General features: G+C 44.0%; 1 protein-coding gene across 1 annotated transcript; it reads right to left on the bottom strand.

Moving 5' to 3' along the window:
• Positions 1 to 4,405: 4,405 nt before the first annotated feature.
• GADD45GIP1 (GADD45G interacting protein 1) lies at positions 4,406 to 11,683 on the bottom strand. The gene is made up of 2 exons (XM_069231961.1): positions 11,291 to 11,683; positions 4,406 to 5,659 (listed from the first exon to the last, which is right to left on the bottom strand). Exons 1-2 carry the CDS (start codon positions 11,626 to 11,628, stop codon positions 5,365 to 5,367), a joined length of 633 nt encoding a protein of 210 aa, XP_069088062.1. The 5' UTR covers positions 11,629 to 11,683; the 3' UTR covers positions 4,406 to 5,364.
• Positions 11,684 to 18,120: the final 6,437 nt, after the last annotated feature.

The raw sequence follows: 18,120 nt of genomic DNA, 5'->3' as shown, positions 1-18,120 counted from the left end.
CAGATCTCTCATCCACAGAATGAAGCCCTGGCAAACCTAACCACACTTTATATTCAGACGCAAGAAAGTGAGTCCACTGCCGCAACAGGGAGCAGGTAGTTGGACCAGTGCATGACATAAGCAGCCGCAGCCTGGAAACCCAGCCCAACAAGGACCTATGCCATGGCAGGAAGGGGTAGCTGTTCGGGAAAGCAATGCCTTCACACAGACGCAGAGCCCAACATTGCATTATGCCTCAGGACCCCCAGTACAAAGTACACATTTCAAGCACATCTTAAAATTCACTGTAGTAAAATTCAAAATAAAAATGTTAATAAAAATAAATAAAAATTCCAAAATCAGGTATCCCGATTAGGGGTGAATGTCTAGTGCCTCACCAAATTCCTGGAAAACACAGAAATTCTTAATGATTAATTGGCGACATACAGAGATGAACTATAGGGGAGGACCCTGTTTGGCCCCAAAATGTTCCAAATAATTGATTCTCGGAGGTAGCTAAACCACCTAACCAGTGCACAAACACATTTGCTCCCACTTCCATTTGCAGTCCCAGGGTGACCCTTAGCATGTCTGGGGCTGTCTTTGTCAATAACTAATAGATACCAGACATGGAGTTTCAGTGCAGGGCCATCTACCTCGAAGACATGAAGGGAAATGGGTCTTGTGTGAGAGGGATAAACAACAGCATAGTTGCCGCCTGTCAGGAGAACTGGGACACCGAGTTAGACAGGTACACATGGATAGGAGGAAAGGGACAACCTCTAATTGTACAAAAACTCACGTTGTATTCCTTATGTGTCAGATGCAAAGGAACCATTCAGTTGGGCAAGAAGGAGAATTGTGGCACAATACTCCACATTCCGGACATGCAATAGGGCACCTCCACGCTGATGGACACCTACTGGCAGTGCGGCGAGCTTGCTTACACCCAAGCTTGTCCCTGGGTGGCGTGGCCTTTACTCTTTCTTCACCATACACACCCTAACCCTGGTCATCCTCGGAGAAGATCTGTCTGAACTGTACCAACACCTGCTCAGGAAGAAAACAACACTGTTGCATCAGGCTTGAAGAAGAGCTGCTGATTATTTTGTCTGGGCTCAGTACAAGGACATTCCAGAGGCATTCAGACTTTTCACCGATGCCCAAGAATCAGCGAGAGGGTCCATACTCTTCTTCACCTTTCAGACAAAAGCAAATGCCTGCTGATTGCAAATAACCTGGTGGGAGACGCTCAAAAAGATGAACAGCACTGAGCTTAGCCTCAATGCAATAAAGGAATAAATGAGAGCCATCCGCACATGGTAATGCAACATCGGTATATCTTGGACTTGCTGACCGCAATGGAGGGTGGTGTGTGTGGAAAGATAGGTGCATCCTGCTGCTTTTCTATGCCTAGCAATGACATGGACAATGGAACTGTGACTCTTGCCATTCAAGCAGTGCACCAACTACAGAAGGACATGCGTGAAGAGGGAGGTGGAGTGGTTCACCTACTGGTTCTCCTGGATCGCTGGGAAGCTGACCGGTTTGTGCAAGTCATTGATGTCCATTTTCATTGTGTTACTGTTTTGGTGTGGTTTCCTACAATTGGGGGGGTTCTTTCTGTAAAAACGCAGTTCCCAAATTGGGTAGAGTACAAATGGCGAGGGAGGTGGGACAACAAGGTGCCGACACTGTGACTGTTTGATGGTGTAGTTGAAAATTTAACTGGGGGGGGGGGGGGGAATGTTGATATTGCTGGCAACAAGACATTTTTATATACAAACAATATATTTTCATACATAAAAGAAGTCACAACACCACTGTTATATAACCCAGTCATGAACTGTCCTTCAACCCCAGCACGTAGGTACATGGTCAGGACGATCTGCGATTCAGGCCTGAAGGTTAATGACTGACAGGTCAGGTACAGTGGAATAACAATTAGCGACAGCCAAGACGCACAAACAGGAGAACTTATATCAGATTCCACAGATAGGCCGAAATACTACAGTGGTCCCCGGTGACTGGCCCTAATAAAGCACACATGGTCAGAGGAATGCGTGCATTCCCAAGAGTCCATAACGTTAGATGCCACATGTATTTCGGCACACTTAGTCAATCAGAACACAGCACATACAGTGACCATGCACCCCTCAGGCTGGACATGTACCTACCGGCCCATAGTGTGCCCACACCAGGTTGAGGCCCACCAGCATTAACTCAGACCAGTCAACGTCACCAAAAACTCAGAGTGAAGAGGGGGCGGAGCACTGAGGTGGCATGGCCTCATACTGAGAAGCACCTAAGAAGCACTCTTGGCCCCACCCCAGCCCCAAACCCCTCCTCAAAAAAAAAAAAGCGTGCTGAGATTGCTGCCGATGTTCTGATACCCATTAAAGGACAACAGCAGTTAAAAGCCTCGGAAAAAGAGTTGAAAACCTTGGTTTGCAGTCGTTTTCTGCTCGTTTTCCCTGCCACTGAGTGATATTGCCTCCTCACCGGGAGATGGTATGAGGGGAGACAATATTGTGTATCACACAGTGGCACTGTGCGAGTTGGCAGGTCTGCTAACTATCTGGAATTGTACTTAAGACTCAGACAACTGTTCACTTTTTTGTGTTTATGACTTTATTGCACTCATGTATAAACCCCACATTAATTCAATGTACTATGAGAGAAAGTCCTCAGAACCCGGTCTGTAACCGTTCTCCCGGTTGTAATGTTTAATTGAACAAACTGTATCCTGTTTTGCCAAAAGCCGCTTGTCTTTTGTTTTTTAAAGGTAAAACCTAATTCGAGCGACAAACGCAAAGCACACCTGATTTCTCTTCAAAGTGGAAGCCCATCCACAATCACTTTCTGTCCTTATCATGGTGCTTGACCAACTCAAAATCTTACACTGCCCACAAAGATTCCAGGACCCTGTGCAAGCCTAAGGCCAATTATTTTTTCTCAAATTATCAGTCCAAAATTACTGATTCATTGTATACAGCAGCTCCTACCAGTCCCCTTAAACTACCCATCACACCCACTGTTCTAGCAGTCCTTACCAAACTCGCACTGCCTTACAGTCAACCAATGTCACACATTCTAAAACTCCACTCGCTGTCCCATCATTATGCATCCACTTTATTAAAAAGGTTGCATACTCTCAGCATGTAGTAATCCTGCATATCCAAAACATCCACTACAGACAAAGCTAATTCAACAAACTACCACCCCATCTTCTGCTATTGGCTAACATTAAAGTCTAGTGTTCCACTGACACACTCAGATGACTATAGTTAGATTCAGTCCTACAACTTCACAGGTATCAGTTGTCTGTCTTAAGTTTATGTAATATTCAACTCGATAAACAAGCACACTTTCCCCTACCCTTTCCTGTTTCAAGAAAAGCAACACCTGGCTTGACCCACAACCTTAATCACTCCTTGTTACATTGTGTTTGGCCACCTCCTACACTTCTTCTGAGAAGCGTCCAACAAAGTTAGGTCTTTGGCACCCTCGGTGCCCTTCTTCCTTATTGGCACCTCCCTTCCACACACCACCATTTATATTATATTACTTTACTAAACATTTGCAGATATTTTCCTCAACTTCAGACAAAAAGGCTGCTTGACAGCCAGCCACGCACCTCACTGGAAGGCCCTCAATTTTCTTGTTTTAATCGCAACAAAATTCTAGTTATTGCCTCTTATACACTCAGCTGTGTTTCTCCTCCCTCAGTGGATCTGTGAGCCCATTTAACATCAGAATGGACCTACCATCCATCACCTACAGAGCGACAGGTGTCTGCTTTCACTTCAGCATAAACAGGAGCCACTCACCTTCTAGGCAGCAAAATGCAATGATGAACCTCCCGAATCAGTCCAAATGGAACTTCAGTAACAGCTTGTAATCTACTTAGCCACTCTCTGACAAGTCAGCAACACCACCATGTGTGCCCTCTTCTACATAATCAATTTCCCTACTATATTCAACAAGCACAAATCACAACAATTAAAGATTCCCACACTAGTATTCAAGGTAATTGACAACCAATCACCCATTCTTCAACATGAATGTGCTCAGCAAAACAAACTGCACAGAATTCCAATTCATACCTGCCTTATCATGCATTTTCATGCTCTTCATCTACACCCCAGTTCACCACCTTTCTTGTAAGGAGTCATGAGGCATTAAAAACTCATGAAACAAAACACGCAGCAGAGACTGACAGTCTGAATGGGAATCATGAAGGGGTGCAAGAGATAATCTGCAAGAGGGGAATGGGAGGAGAGCAGTGAGGAATTGTCACGATCCCCATAATTATGCATGGATACTGACAGGAAGAAAAGATAACAGCCACAGTTATGTTCACAATGAATTTATGTTAATGTGCAAATGCATAAACAAAGACATTTATAAAAAAGAAAGACCGAAAACCATGTCATTCACTTTTATTCAACACGAGTAACATGACACCCTGCTTTTTACCTGAATAGTAATGTTCCACATATGATATGTCATGAATCATTACAATTATGCCATCTTAATCCATGTAAATCACAACTGCTACTGAACGTGGATAGTCTTATGAATGCAGCTTATCCTATGAAGATGCAGTGCTCCTACCAAGTAAACTGCTAAAAATAAAATTTGTGATACTACAGTTCAGTTTTTCCAATCCAAGTACATGCACTGCAGCCGTTTATCATTCTAAGATTTTAAAAAAACAGAAAAACATTAGTACGACTGAGTTTAACAATTGTGACAGTTTAGTACTTTGGATACTGGGGGGGATGCTATGTAAAATTACGTTTTTAATAAAAAAGAACAGCCCTAACACATGATTTGTATTTTTCTGGTAAGAGAATATATGCTCAAGATTTTCTTGCTTGTGACTCAAACTAATGGTAAAGAAGGGCACATCCATCCACATGACAAAGAACACTATGGTCTCCAAGCAGGGACAAGAGACTACCTTCCAGGAAGCAGAGGACAAGTGTTTTGTGGAATCATGTTATGTGCTTTATGATTCTGCCATAGCATCAAAACATCTCACCATGTACTCAAACCTTTTCCAATAAGTAGAACAAATAGCTTTTTCACACGCTATCCCACTCCCCCGCCCCGCCCCCGTCCTTAAATACACATTTTTGTTCAATCTGTGGATCTTAAGGCCATATTGTTTATGCCGACATTACAGGCAGGAGGGAAACAGACCAGGAGCCTACATGGCTTCCTCCCCAGTTTTAATGCAAAACAGGAACAACTGCACCGATCAAGAGCAGGCGTGGAGTTAAAAACTCCCCCTAAGTATTTCTTGGCAACTGATTTTTCCCAGTAGCAATGTTCCTAGTGCTCCACTGCTGGGCTATCCGAGCCCACGCATAAAGTCAACTAAGGATTTGCAGCAGTAGGTGGGTTGGCTGTAGCAGCCCGGCTCTCAGCTCTGAGACGCTTCTTCAGCAGCTTTTCTTGTTTGCGCTCCTCCTTCTCCATTTCCTTCACCATGTCCTGGAACTTGGTGCTCCGCGGGTCAATGGTGCTGCCAAAGCGTTCCTTGGCCTCTGCCATGAGCCTCTCGCGTCGGGCTTTCTCCTCTATCTGCTTTTGCAGGCGCTCACGCTTCTCTCGCTTCCAGTCCTCCACCATCTGGGGCATCTTGGCCAAGTTGGCAGCAATTAGTTCCTCCCTGGCATCAAAGGAAGAAAATCAGGAAATGAAATACAACACACTACTTAAAAGTCAACAATTACTATGAGGCGAGCAATGGGCGGAAAAAAATGTTCATATCTTTTTGTCACTGTCGCCCAACATAGGGCCATTTAGGCTGAATCCATGGCAGATTTATTTTATGTAGTATCCTAATAAATTACACAAATTGATCTCAACTGACCTCGTTCACATAAACAGCCCCCCACCCCCCTTCCCTCTCTAAGGACCCCATCCAAAAGGGCTAGCAGATAGGGTCAAAATAATAGCAAACCCAAACTGGCTATCTGAAGGGGATGTGGACTATTCTCGAGGCACGCGCTCTGGGTGGGATTCCACTATTTTGTACAGGTCAAATTAACCACAGCTTTCGAAAAAAATGAATCACGGAAACCAGATGTGGATCTAACCTTTACTGGGCTCTTCTGATCAATATTATTAACCTAACTTTAATTAATTATCAGTGACAGTATTTGATTTTAGCTACTCGCAGAAAACTCTCCTCAAACTATACAGGGTGGAAACTGGTGAACTCGAGTCTTTCTTTTTTGTCATTTTAGATTTGCTTCCTCAAACTTCCAGTCACGAGGTCCTACTTCAACTGGTACCAATGCTAAAACAACTCTTGCTTCTTCGTCCTTCAATTTATCCTACCCAGCCACTTTGTGGCATAGTCCAAGTTTTTTGTGATGCTGTCAATCAATAAAGAGTGCTCATTGTTTAAACTGACTCTAAAATCATTTATTTTCAGCTGTTGATATGCACTGGAAGTTTTTCCAAAGAGGAAGTCAGGAAAATACCCTAGATATGAATGTACTTCGGAAATGTAAATGCCAACAAAAAACAGACTCCTCTTCTCAACTTAACACCAGTTATTTTCGGTTCTTTTAAGGGGGATTCAGTGATGTGCCCTAAAAAATAACAAGTTACTTAAGCAGTTCGAGGACAGAAAAGCATTCACGGAGGACAGTTTACCATGAGAAGTATAGCTACGCAAATTTCGAGGTGGTTTATTCATTTATATAGCACTTTGAAACCCTTCGTACTAAAGCTATTTCAGCATCTGGACACCCTTGCGATGCTGGGGAACCTGTTGACAGGAGGATGGGCCATTCAAAAATAACCGAACACTGCCGATAGTGGCACTCTCAGATAGTGCTGTGACCGTAAGTAGAGTAACTCAATGATCCGGCAAATAATTAACTAGGGGTGGGAAACGTTGGCTACAATATTGCACCAATGACACCATAGGTTTGGCGGCCTTCGTGGGTAAACCATGTGTGAATGCTGTAAATCTGAATGCCTCCACCAAAGTATGGGCACGAATGTTTGGCCAGTGCCACCAAGAGGAAAGGTTGGCACAGAGTCTGCTCTGTAGTATAGTATTGTGGAATCAGTGGGTGAGAATCTGCCGAGGGCTCTCTTCCAGTCTGGACCAATGTGCTTCAGCCTTCTGCCAGGATGAGGGAAATAGCCTATGCACACTAATGTCAGCAAAATTCGTCACCATCCATACACCAACAGTGGACAGCAATTCTGAGAACCAAGCACAAGAGAATCCAGCACCATACAGTCACTGGGTACATAGGCATGCACCTTTCACTCCACTCATATCCACGGACACGCGTTATTACTTAAACAACGAAAACTATGTAGGATTTTAGAGGAAAAGGACTACATGTAATGAAAATCTAGAACCTCGCAGCAACCTGTTCGTAACTCAATTTCTGACGTGAGGTATTGTCAGGGCCACAAAAATTATGCGGAGGGGAGGGGGTTATGTGGCAGGGCAGAGAAAATTATGTGCCAAGAAAAGAGATTATGCAGGGCAATGCGGGGGTTGTGGGGGGAAATTATGTGGAGGGGCGGATTAAATTATGCGGCAAAAAAAGAGAATATGCACCGTAATGCGGCAGCTTTTATGATAAAAAAGGACTATTGTTTTAACACTTAACACTGTGCATTGGCTGCACCAGTTTAGTACCAATTCAACAGGCAAACAGCAATAAGGAACAGAAAGGTGACAAGTCATGGGTTGCAAAAGGACTTCCGCTGCGCTGCAACACGTCATTTTTTTTTTGGGGGGGGGGGGGGGGCGGCGGCGGGTATGCAGATTAATGTAGCAGATCAAGGATATGTGACAATCTATAATTATGAGAAAAACGCTGCTCCCGCACAATCACATTATTCCAGTGGCCCTGGGTATTGTGTCCAGTTATTTCACCCCGCACAACAAACACCCAACTTTGCTAGAGTATTTCTACTCGAGCCATCGTACCTAGTTATTACTTCTGTCAACACCCAGCTCTATCGGTGCACTAATCGACAGACGGGTCTGCCAGTGCACCTAAATACAGGTCTGCAATGCAGGACTGAATTATTCCTGCAAAGGGAACTCCCTACACAGCTTCGCCAGTGCACAGGTTTGTCGGAAACTCTTATTCCACCAAATGGACATACACAACTGTGCTACTGCATCACCATCCTAACCAGGAGCATTCTCTGCCGTTCGAGAAACGGGCAGCCCACACAGCTTCACCACGCACCTCTAGCTTGACGTGCAGTAGTAGCCCTTGCTGTTCCATGACTATTTCTAATACAGACTGCCTTTGCACTTGAACAGAGGATCCTACACCTCTCTTTTGTACACTAAAACGGCCACTTAGGTGGGCTTCTAAAACATTTCAGCCCAGAAGAGCATCGTTACCTGCTATTTCAGTAGTAGGACAGTCTAACACCTGCCTGTGTGTGTGTATAAATCTTGGTCTGAGAACTGCCTAATATTCTAGCACAAGTATGCACACAGCTCCGACAATGTACCCCCATCATGACCATCTTGTTATTCTTCTTCACTGAACAGGCACCTGGCCCCCAGTCGAGACCAAAGGCTGTCGGATAAAGAAACCAAGCTATTTTTAGTAGAGAAAATGTCCAAAACCGACGCCTCCCCCAGTCAAGTGGAAAAAGCATTCCAATGAGGTACACCTATGGTCTTTCACTTGATGGTAACTGTGCACAAGCCTGCGGGAACACTTGATGCACGTTTTCCCTTCCGAGCACCAAATCTGGGACAGTAATCCCACTAGTGGCTATCCTCGTTTCCTAATGGCCTCTATGGCCCTCCGTCAAAGGTTATATACATCTGTAGGTTTCCCGGCACCCTTTTGACTCACCATTTTTGCTATAGAGGTTCAAAGGGAACTCGTCTTTTGCCCTATAAACCTGAAACATGTGCTAGCTGGGATATTATTCAAACTCATACACTGGCTCCCGCCTCCCTGCCTTGTTAGTCTAGGTGGGGAAGATGTAAAAAGCTTTTTAAGTCCTGTAACCCAGCACCAACCTGTTAAGGCAGCTGGGCAAATAGGGACCTTCCCAAAACGCTTCCTGCCCGTAAACCAGACAGCCTTTGGAATTGGGTAAATAACACCCCCGCCCTTCCTCCGGTTGAACTTTGTGGCCCAGACACACTGCAAATAGACACAACCATTATCTATTAGCAGGGCTCTGTAGAGTCTACCTTCTCCTTGAAAATCGGCAAAATTCTCTTTTGCCCCACAAAAGTACATAAGCACTTCAAATCTAAAAACGCCATGCCATAGCCAAAGGCATGCATAGTGCCTTAAAATGCTCACTTACATACTGTGGCCACGCCGGGTGACACGCTGTGCTCTAAAGGACAGGGCTAATTCCAAGTCACTTCTTGAAGTGTTCATGCAGCTAGTTTAGATGCTGCCAATTTTGTCACCATTTTCGTTGACTTGAGGAAATATTATACATACGGCACATAGTTGAAACAAACAATATTCAAACGAGGTAACTGGTTCCTTAACCACACATGGTTTATGAGGTCAGTCTCTTTAAAGAAGCACTGGGAAATCTATTAAATATGGCTTCCAGTATGCGTCCCAACCAAGAATAATAATTTTAAAAAATAGACGTGCTGCCTCAAAAACAAAATACTGCTTTAAGTATACATTGCATCTGAGATGATGATAACAATAATAATAATGTTTGATGATTAGGAGTCCTTGAGTAGTGAATTCGTTTATCATGCATTGGAATGCTAGTACTACATAGGAGGTGGGACGTATACATCAAAACAACCAGTATACTTAGGTGAGAGAAATACTGTGCTCAAAGCCCACTCTATATACATCCTAAATAATTCTAAGCAATCGTTGGTACAAATTTTCAGTTGAGCCAGACCTGAAAATAGGGCAATATGGTTTGTAAGTGGTTCGGCAGCAGAGGGCTTTCAACTGCCATGAAGAAATGAAGGTGAATGTGTTATAATCCAATTTTAACCTTCGTCGAAACCTCACTATCACGGGCGGTGACATTCGTACTAGTATCAGCCTTCACACCAGTTAACGCACAGGTTCCTGCTCTGCAACCACCTCACCAGCATGCCCCCCTCGCCAAGGTTATACTAACCATTTACATATACAGGTGCACTTACACCAACACCGTTGTGAAGTACAGAAAGACACATAGGGAAAGAAGACGCTAAACTGTAGCTAAAGTCCATCCTTTGATCCCATAATATGTATACTACCCAATTCCAGGGGCTTTGCAGTACCTCTTGCTACTTGTTCCAGGACTCGTTTCTCGATCAGCACCTATGCGTACTCTCTTTGAGGCTGGCTACTTCCCCGGTCCAGCTTTAGCACTCTTTCCTGACCTCCCGTGACTCTTACATCAGACTTCAGTTGCCATCGCTTGGCTTTTCAGCACCGCTCATCCCGACCCCTCGTCCACATTTATTGGCCTCTCTGTACTACTCATTCCCAGATCAAAACTACACCCACCCAACTCCAGTGCAATTTTCTAGACCCATTTTCAATTATTCCTCAATCTCTGTGTCCCAGTATGTGAACTTCTCGTTTCCCTATTAGGACTTCCAGTTCAGTTACCAGTACCTCTCTGACACCTCTTTTCTTATCCCAAAACATCAATCCATCGTCCAGCCCTTCAGCAATTTTCTTCCTTAGTACTTCTTGCTAGATGACCCGAACCCCAGCATCAATTTTTACGCCTTCCTTCTCACCTATATACTACTCTCGGCCTTCTAAGGAACCTCGTGGTTGTTTCTAAACATTTCTCTCCACCTCCTTAGTGTTCTCCTCAGTTTTATTAGCATAAGTTTCTCCTGCACTAATAACGTCTTCTATCACCCTCCTTTGCTGCGTGATCTCAGCACCACGACCAATCCTAACCTGCCACCCGCTATACCACTAAGGCCCGTACTTATACTTTTTTGCGCCGCATTTGTGTCATTTTTGGACGCAAAAGCGGCGCAAACTTGCAAAATATAATTGTATTTTGTATGTTTGCGCCGCTTTTGCGTCAAAAATGACACAAATGCGGCGCAAAAAAGTATAGATATGAGCCTAACGGTGGTTTCTCCCATGCATCAGTCTCTAACAACTCTTTGCCACACGTTTGAACGTGAGCCAGAACAACCTTCCATCCTTCTGAAGTCGATAAACTGAACATCCATTAAGCTGACTAAGAGAAACTCTAGAGAACTTTTAAATGACAGTACGGTCCAAGCAAACTTGGAGCAACCCCCAAACCTTCTCCAAATACCCCCTTCAACCCAAAATACCTCTCCCTTCTCTCTCTGGCCTCCTGCTCCTCCCGGACCCTGATGCGTTCCTGCATCTCCTGCAAGGAAGGAAACCACTCGCGTTCCTCTGCCTGCAGCTCCTGGAGCTGAACCGGGCTGGGCCACAGTACTTCAGGCCGCACCCCCGATACGTCCCCGTGATGCCCATACAGCCGAGCTTTGAAGCGCGGACCAGTTCTCCAGGAGCATTCCGGATCCTCAGGAGGCAATCCACCAAGACCATGGCGCCGAGGCCGAGCGTGGTATCCGGCAACACAGGACGGCAAGACGGCTGGAAGATTGCGAAGGAACCGGCTCAAGGACGTGAGCGCCGCCATATCGAAAAGGGCGGAAGTAGCAGCACCGCCACGCTACAGTGGGAAAAGGACGGCGGTTCCCATCTGAACAGGTTCCGCAGTGGTAGAGCGGCCATCTTAAAGTGGGCGAACTAACAGTGAGGGATATCACAGAGGTGTTCGCTATTTAATTTGTAAACTCCATCTCTCGAATGTTAGCTTCTTTGTTTTCCTGCTTGTGGGGAGTGCTGCAGAACGGATAGTGTTCGGCACCTGAGGGTGTGTGATATGGGTCTTGAAGTGGGATTAAAAAAGCCATCTTGAGGGGGTACCATCGACGCACCACAGTGGTTCTATTTTATGCCAACACTAGGGAGCAAACAAATTGAGAATGGAGCAGGGAAAACTGTACTCGCTACTGGGCCAGTTTGGAGGTGTAGCTATTTCAGGGACTGAGAGAGGTGAAAAACATGAAAAATAGAAAATGTTTTTGCAGTTTCAGAAGAATAAACTAAGTATCTGCACGTGAAAGGTGTTTTATTCCTACCGACAAAGGGTAATGGTTAATAGTTCTTTCAATACCGTAGGGAGCCACACTTCCATACGGTATTGGGAACGTAGCCTTATGATGGAGCAGGCAGTTGCTGCATCTTGCTGGAACATCTCGCTTTCAGAGACCCCTCGTCATCTGTCTCAACCTCTTGATGGGTAGGTAATATTTGAGGGTGTACCCTCCATTCCACAACTCACTTGAGACGGGGGAGTGCCGCTTTCTCAACCCCAAAATGATTTTATGTTACCTTTAAGAGCATATTTTTAAAAAATGAGCTTGAAGTAACTGCTAAAGTCTTTTTACAGCCTTTACATGGTTACTTATGTTTGTGGGTTAAAGATCTTCAAAGAAACATGGGCCCTCATTATGATCCTGGTGGTCTGGGCTGCCATGCCAGCAGTGGCGGTAAATATTGCCATCCGGCATGGCAGCCCAGACTGCCATATTATGATCCGCCCTAAACCCCACGGCGGGATACACCGCCACCGCCAGCGAAAACGCTGTCGGGGGCGGTGTATTCCAATCCGACAGGGCAGCGCTGTGCTGCCCTCCAGATAATTATACCCATTTCGCCAGCCTTTTCCCAGCGGTTCACACCGCAAGGGAAAGGCTGGCGGCATGGTTATCTTGGGGCAATTTGGGGGCCCCATGGGGGCCCCTACACAGTGCCCCATTGTGCAGGTCACTGCCCGATTTACGCACCCGCCTCACACCAACATTGGCAGTGGCTCCATTTGGAGCCGCTGTCAATGTTATGGCCCCTTTCCCCATTGGGCCGGTGGGCAAAACATTATAGGGGGGGGGGTGCTAGTCGCGCTGATGGTCCGCGGGTTTTAACCGCCAAGATCATAATGAGTATAATATATTCGTGTTTAGGGGGTGTTGGTCTGCACACAGGCAAATCTTGTCTGTTTTTTGGCACTATCACTTCTGAACTACCCCATTCTGACTAGTCACTTGCTTCAATAATGCCTTCAGAGTGCGTGCAATATAAAAATATTTTAAGTTTACCCCTCACACTGTCAGGAACTGATCTTTATGAATAAGAGGCTTAAATTGAGGTTTAAGTCTAATGAGATGCTCAAATCGACGTATAAATTCTACTTGTTCCTGAAAAATGTCCAGAAATTTACTTACACTTTTGTCCACAGTCTCATTCATGCATGTATCCATATCGTCTAAGGTACAAACACTGATAGTAGACAAAATGACAGGATTGTCTGATCCAAGCTTCATTAGCAGACCTATTTTTGCCTTGTCTCACCATCTTATATTAGGACATTGGAATGTTTGCACTCCATTGGAGACAATGGAGTGCTCTGGGCTTTAACTGGCCGGTAAAAGCCCAGAGCGCCAACAATCCAATCTTCTTGCCTCACAGAGCCTGAGGGGATTTTAATCCCCTCCGGTTCCGTGAAGCCTTTTTTTTATTTATGAGAACATTCTGCCCTCTAATGGCAACATTTTCTAATAGCCTTAGAACCTGCCGTAGCAGGCTCTACCGGCTATTAAAGGCCCTCTCCCACTATGGCTGGTTCTAAGGCTATAATATTTCCACCTTTTACTACAACATATATTTTTTGTTATAGTTCTGCACAGGCATGGCAAGGAATCTGTGAAAAAACATAACATACCATTTACTGTTCAACATAGGTCTTGGTGTGCACACCAGTCATGCTCAATTAATCTTGTTTATCCTCTAATTGATAAAAGGTAAGGTGTGAAATTATTGTAATAGGAGATCCTAAATTAGCTGTCATTTGCAACTTCACATACTCCACACACAAATAGCATGAGTGTTCTTTGGCTTTTGTTACAAACCAGTCAGTCTCAACAGTCAGAACAAGCTTGGTTAGACTCATACTACAATCGTGTGACATCAAGAGTGCTCATTTTTACTGGAGATTTGCTGATTCTTCACACCAAAAATGGCTAATTATTTTATAGATATTGATTTTTTTGCCTTGGGATGGACAAAATACATAATTACCCAGGTGAGTTTTGATCCACATGTATAGCAAATATTATGAATTCTTCTGACAACATTTTTAACAGATTTATCTCTATAAGACAACTCACAAACTGACTCAGGATCATATATATGGTTAACTGGATGGATACCATTGGCCCTTACTTTACTTGACAGAATGGAGTGTTTGATACTCTTTGGCATGTCTATGACTTCAACAAGAGTTGAGCTCCTTCAACGTAGCAAACACTGTTGTATTTTCTTGGAGGCACAATTGAAAACATACTGATCTCTGATATACATGTCAACACAATTGTCAAAGTCACATGCCAATGCAAGAATCTTCAAAGCTGCTAAGTATTCTTCTAAAGTCTCCTCAGGATTTTGTTTCCTCTTAGCAATTGTTTCTCTATCGTAATGATTGGTTTCTCGGAACACTGATTTTTATTTTAATCTGATAATTGCTTTAACATATTCATTCCATTCACCAAATTGTCGTTGTGGGCGCTATAAAAAACGTGTTATGCAACATGCCCCAAGTAATTGAACAAAATGGCAACAGTTCTGCATGTATTATGTTTGATAGCATCAGTAGCTACTAGAAGATTTTGAAAAAAGTGAGGCCAATTTTTCCAATTCAAGGAAGGTTTACTTGGATATTGCAAGGAGGCTGAATAATTTGTTGACTGTTGTAATCTTAAAGTTTTAAATAGAAAATATATTTTAATAAAAGAAGAATATGTTAGTGCCTCGAGTGAATCAAATGAGATGAAAAACGTCTCACCTCTGGACTGAAGAGAACAAAAAAATCAACTGAATTGAAGAAATACTTTATCCTTTTCATAAAGATGTGATCGCAGTTCGTAATGTAATTACATATCCATAGTAACAGGAGAGCTAAAGGGCAGCCAACATGGGGGCATTTGCATGTGCCAGTTTGTGAAGATAAAAGCACAGACAGTGTTGGAGAAACTCTTTTGAAGATACTGTTGCACCAAATCTTGTGCTGATCTGGCATGTGATGTGCGCATACTAAATCCCACTTGAAACTGCTCACAAGCTGATGCAGTGGCAGCACAAGAAGTGTTTGAGGACTCAAATTGCCACAGATAATTCAATTCAGCTTGCTTCAGTCTTTTTCTTGGTATGGACTGTACCTGAGTCCTATGCTGCGTTAACTGGTGATGAAGAAATCCACTGACTGAGGTTAACGCTTGTCTTTAGAACGCACAGCCCCTTGCCCTCCAAAAGACATGAGGGTCAGTGGGCTCGAAATGTTGTGAACTGAAACAGAAGTAACATAGTTGATTTCAGAAGGATTTATTGCCAGGTCTAAAGCCCACAACTGGAGAAAACCATACAGCTGAAGTAGTAATGAGCATCTGAAAAGCATGTTGCTAGCCAGAGCATTGAGCAGAATAGTTTCAAACTTGGAACATGGAACCATACAGCGATGTAAGCAAGGTAAGATCTGCAATACCCCATGTTCTGTGACCTCTAAATTAAACATAACATATGCACTACACAGGTTTTAAAAGACTAACCATATGCTTCAAGTGCTTAGTGGGCTGAGTGCCAAGCAGCAGAAGCACTGCCTCTGCTATCCCAGCCACGAGCGGCCCATCTTATTTAGGTTTCCCTGATTGACTGATGGCCAATTTTTGCAAAAAAGTGCTATAGCAAGAATGGTGGGGATATTTTTTAAATAAAAGGGAATGATCGTCGGCCCACCATGGCATTGAGCACCAGACCGCATTTTTAAATTTAAAACGCCAAATATTCGAAGTGGGGGCTGTCTTTGAAAAAACATTGCGTCTTTCTCACTCCCTGGAAAGCTGTGTTGCACATGGCGGGCTCTCAAATTGAATTTGTCAAGGGTGCCTTCTGAAGGCGGACTTAAATGGATAGGCACGTCTTATGTCATTCTCTGCAGTAGGATTGGTTCTGGGAAGTGGTTCTGACAGTGGAGTTTCTTGAAGCTCTGCATGAGAAGGGAAGTGGTTCTCCACCTCTAAGTGGAACGTTGAAATCAAGATTCGGGTTGACTAGATATCTGCTGAAGTTTGAGGATCAAGGTACATCTGTGATAATTACAATATATAGACCATTTTGACCAATAAATTACTTAGAACAAGGCAAATTAATTGTTTAGGCGAGTTGTCAGGTGCCTTCCTTTTTTTCAAATCTGAGAACAAAGTAGCAGAACAGCCAATCAAGTCCAAGTTTGAGCACAAGTAGGAAAAAGAAATGGAAGAATGTTCAAGAGGAACAACATTGCTATTGCAAGTTTCTACCACAGGAATCAAGACCTATTACAGCTATTTATAGATGATTAATATTTCACCTTGCATGCATGAGAGTGCATGTTTTGAATGGTATAAATGCTGATGAAAGCCCTGTACCCTAGTGGCCATAGATAAAGGACAGAAATATGGCGACCAGTTGTTAGGGTAATAGAACCTTAATAGCCTTACACCCAAGTTGTAACTTTCTTGTAATTCTTTCCAAACAGCCGTTAATAAAGGGATACCAAGGTTGGTTTGAGGTATATTTATCTTCTTAGATACCCCGGCTATGAAAAATATTCAAAGTGCTCCCTTATTTATGATCAAGTCCATCTTGGTTTTTAGGGACTAGGTTGAGCTCCAATGATGAAGTATTCCACTACTGGAGTGGGTGAGGATCTAACAAAAGAAAACTAATTTTGCCTTTTTTCTATATTGGCAAGGTGTCTTGTGAGGCAAATCTCTGCAAAGGCAAAATATACTCATTAGTGATTTGATTTATTGTAAAACATACCTGAAATGCACCAAATTTGAGGTGCATCTTTTTTTATCAGAAGCTGTGTGGTCATGTTGGCTTCTTTTCTGATGAATAACACTTTCTATGTATTTAACACAATGGCCCTCATTGTGGTGCTGTGAACAGGGCCTTAACATTAATGCCAGCTTGTAATTGAGCAGGTGGCAGTGTGGCGGTGCGGCGGGTGCAGCAGCACCCGTTGCGATTTCCACTGCCTGTAATTCGGTCAGTGGAAAGCGCGACAGAGTTGTCCATAGGGGCCCGTGCCAAGTGAATGGGTAGTGCAGGGGCCCACATGGGGCCCCCAGCACCATCTTTATGCCAGCCTTTGCCTGGTGGGGCTACCGCCATGCAAAGTCTGAAGGAAAGGGGACTCGTAATCCACGGTCGTAATGAGGCGGTCAGACTGCCACTGCGAGTTTGGTGGTCTTAAGGCCGCCAGACTATAATGAGAGCCAATATTTGACTTTGGGAGGTGGAAGAGTAATTGTTAATAAATTAGCATTCTACAAGACAAATGGTAAAAAGAGGGCTTAATTGAATTTTGCCACACACAAGAGAGCCCCCTTCCCTCAGGAGCCAACAAATACTAAAATGATCTAAGGTACAGGGTGCACCATCTTTTCTCAGCTGACCACATCTTCGGAGGCTGTAACTTTCTGTCACCTGAGTGGGTCTCAGAGATAGCAATTCCTTTAGGAGTACTCTGTTGTACTGCAGCTTGACTACAATTCTGTCTACCCCTATGTGGGGCAGTGAAGAGCTTACACACACAGAGACAGCAAACAGCATTTTGCAGTGTGTAGTTGGAAGGGTGTTTTGTTTGGGCCTGCGTGGGAAATATTTTCATGTAGTGTGCTATGATCCTTGAGGTGTGATTTTGTGTGCAGTGGTCATTTAGGTGTGGTTATCATATTATGGGGCGCAGCATGTAGTGCTGGTATGGGGGAGGGTATGTGAGTGACAGAGCAAGTTATAATTTTTATGAAGACTAAAATATATAGGCAGCTACACAGCTCCAGCCAGGCCATAAAGGCAGTAGGCTACTCATTATGTGCAACATATACAAGCCAGAGCTGATGTAGAATGAATGAAAGGATGCCAAATTGGAATTGGTGACCTGAGCGGCAGTCATCCACTTTTTTAAAGTCAAGGTTAATGCTTACTGCTAACCACACCCAATGGACGAAGAAGGCAGTGAAAGAACAAT

Source organism: Pleurodeles waltl, chromosome 4_2, assembly GCF_031143425.1.
Source record: "Pleurodeles waltl isolate 20211129_DDA chromosome 4_2, aPleWal1.hap1.20221129, whole genome shotgun sequence".
In the NCBI taxonomy this organism is placed as follows: domain Eukaryota; kingdom Metazoa; phylum Chordata; class Amphibia; order Caudata; family Salamandridae; genus Pleurodeles; species Pleurodeles waltl.
This window is presented reverse-complemented; position numbering and strand designations above follow the sequence as displayed.

What these genes read in the sequence shown, in the direction of transcription:
- GADD45GIP1 (XM_069231961.1), bottom strand. Translation starts at nt 11,628, where the DNA reads ATGGCGGCGCTCACGTCCTTGAGCCGGTTCCTTCGCAATCTTCCAGCC. An exon ending in GCCAGAGAGAGAAGGGAGAG is followed by an intron (nt 5,660 to 11,290) that starts GTATTTTGGGTT and finishes CTTTGATGCCAG; the next exon opens with GGAGGAACTAATTGCTGCCA.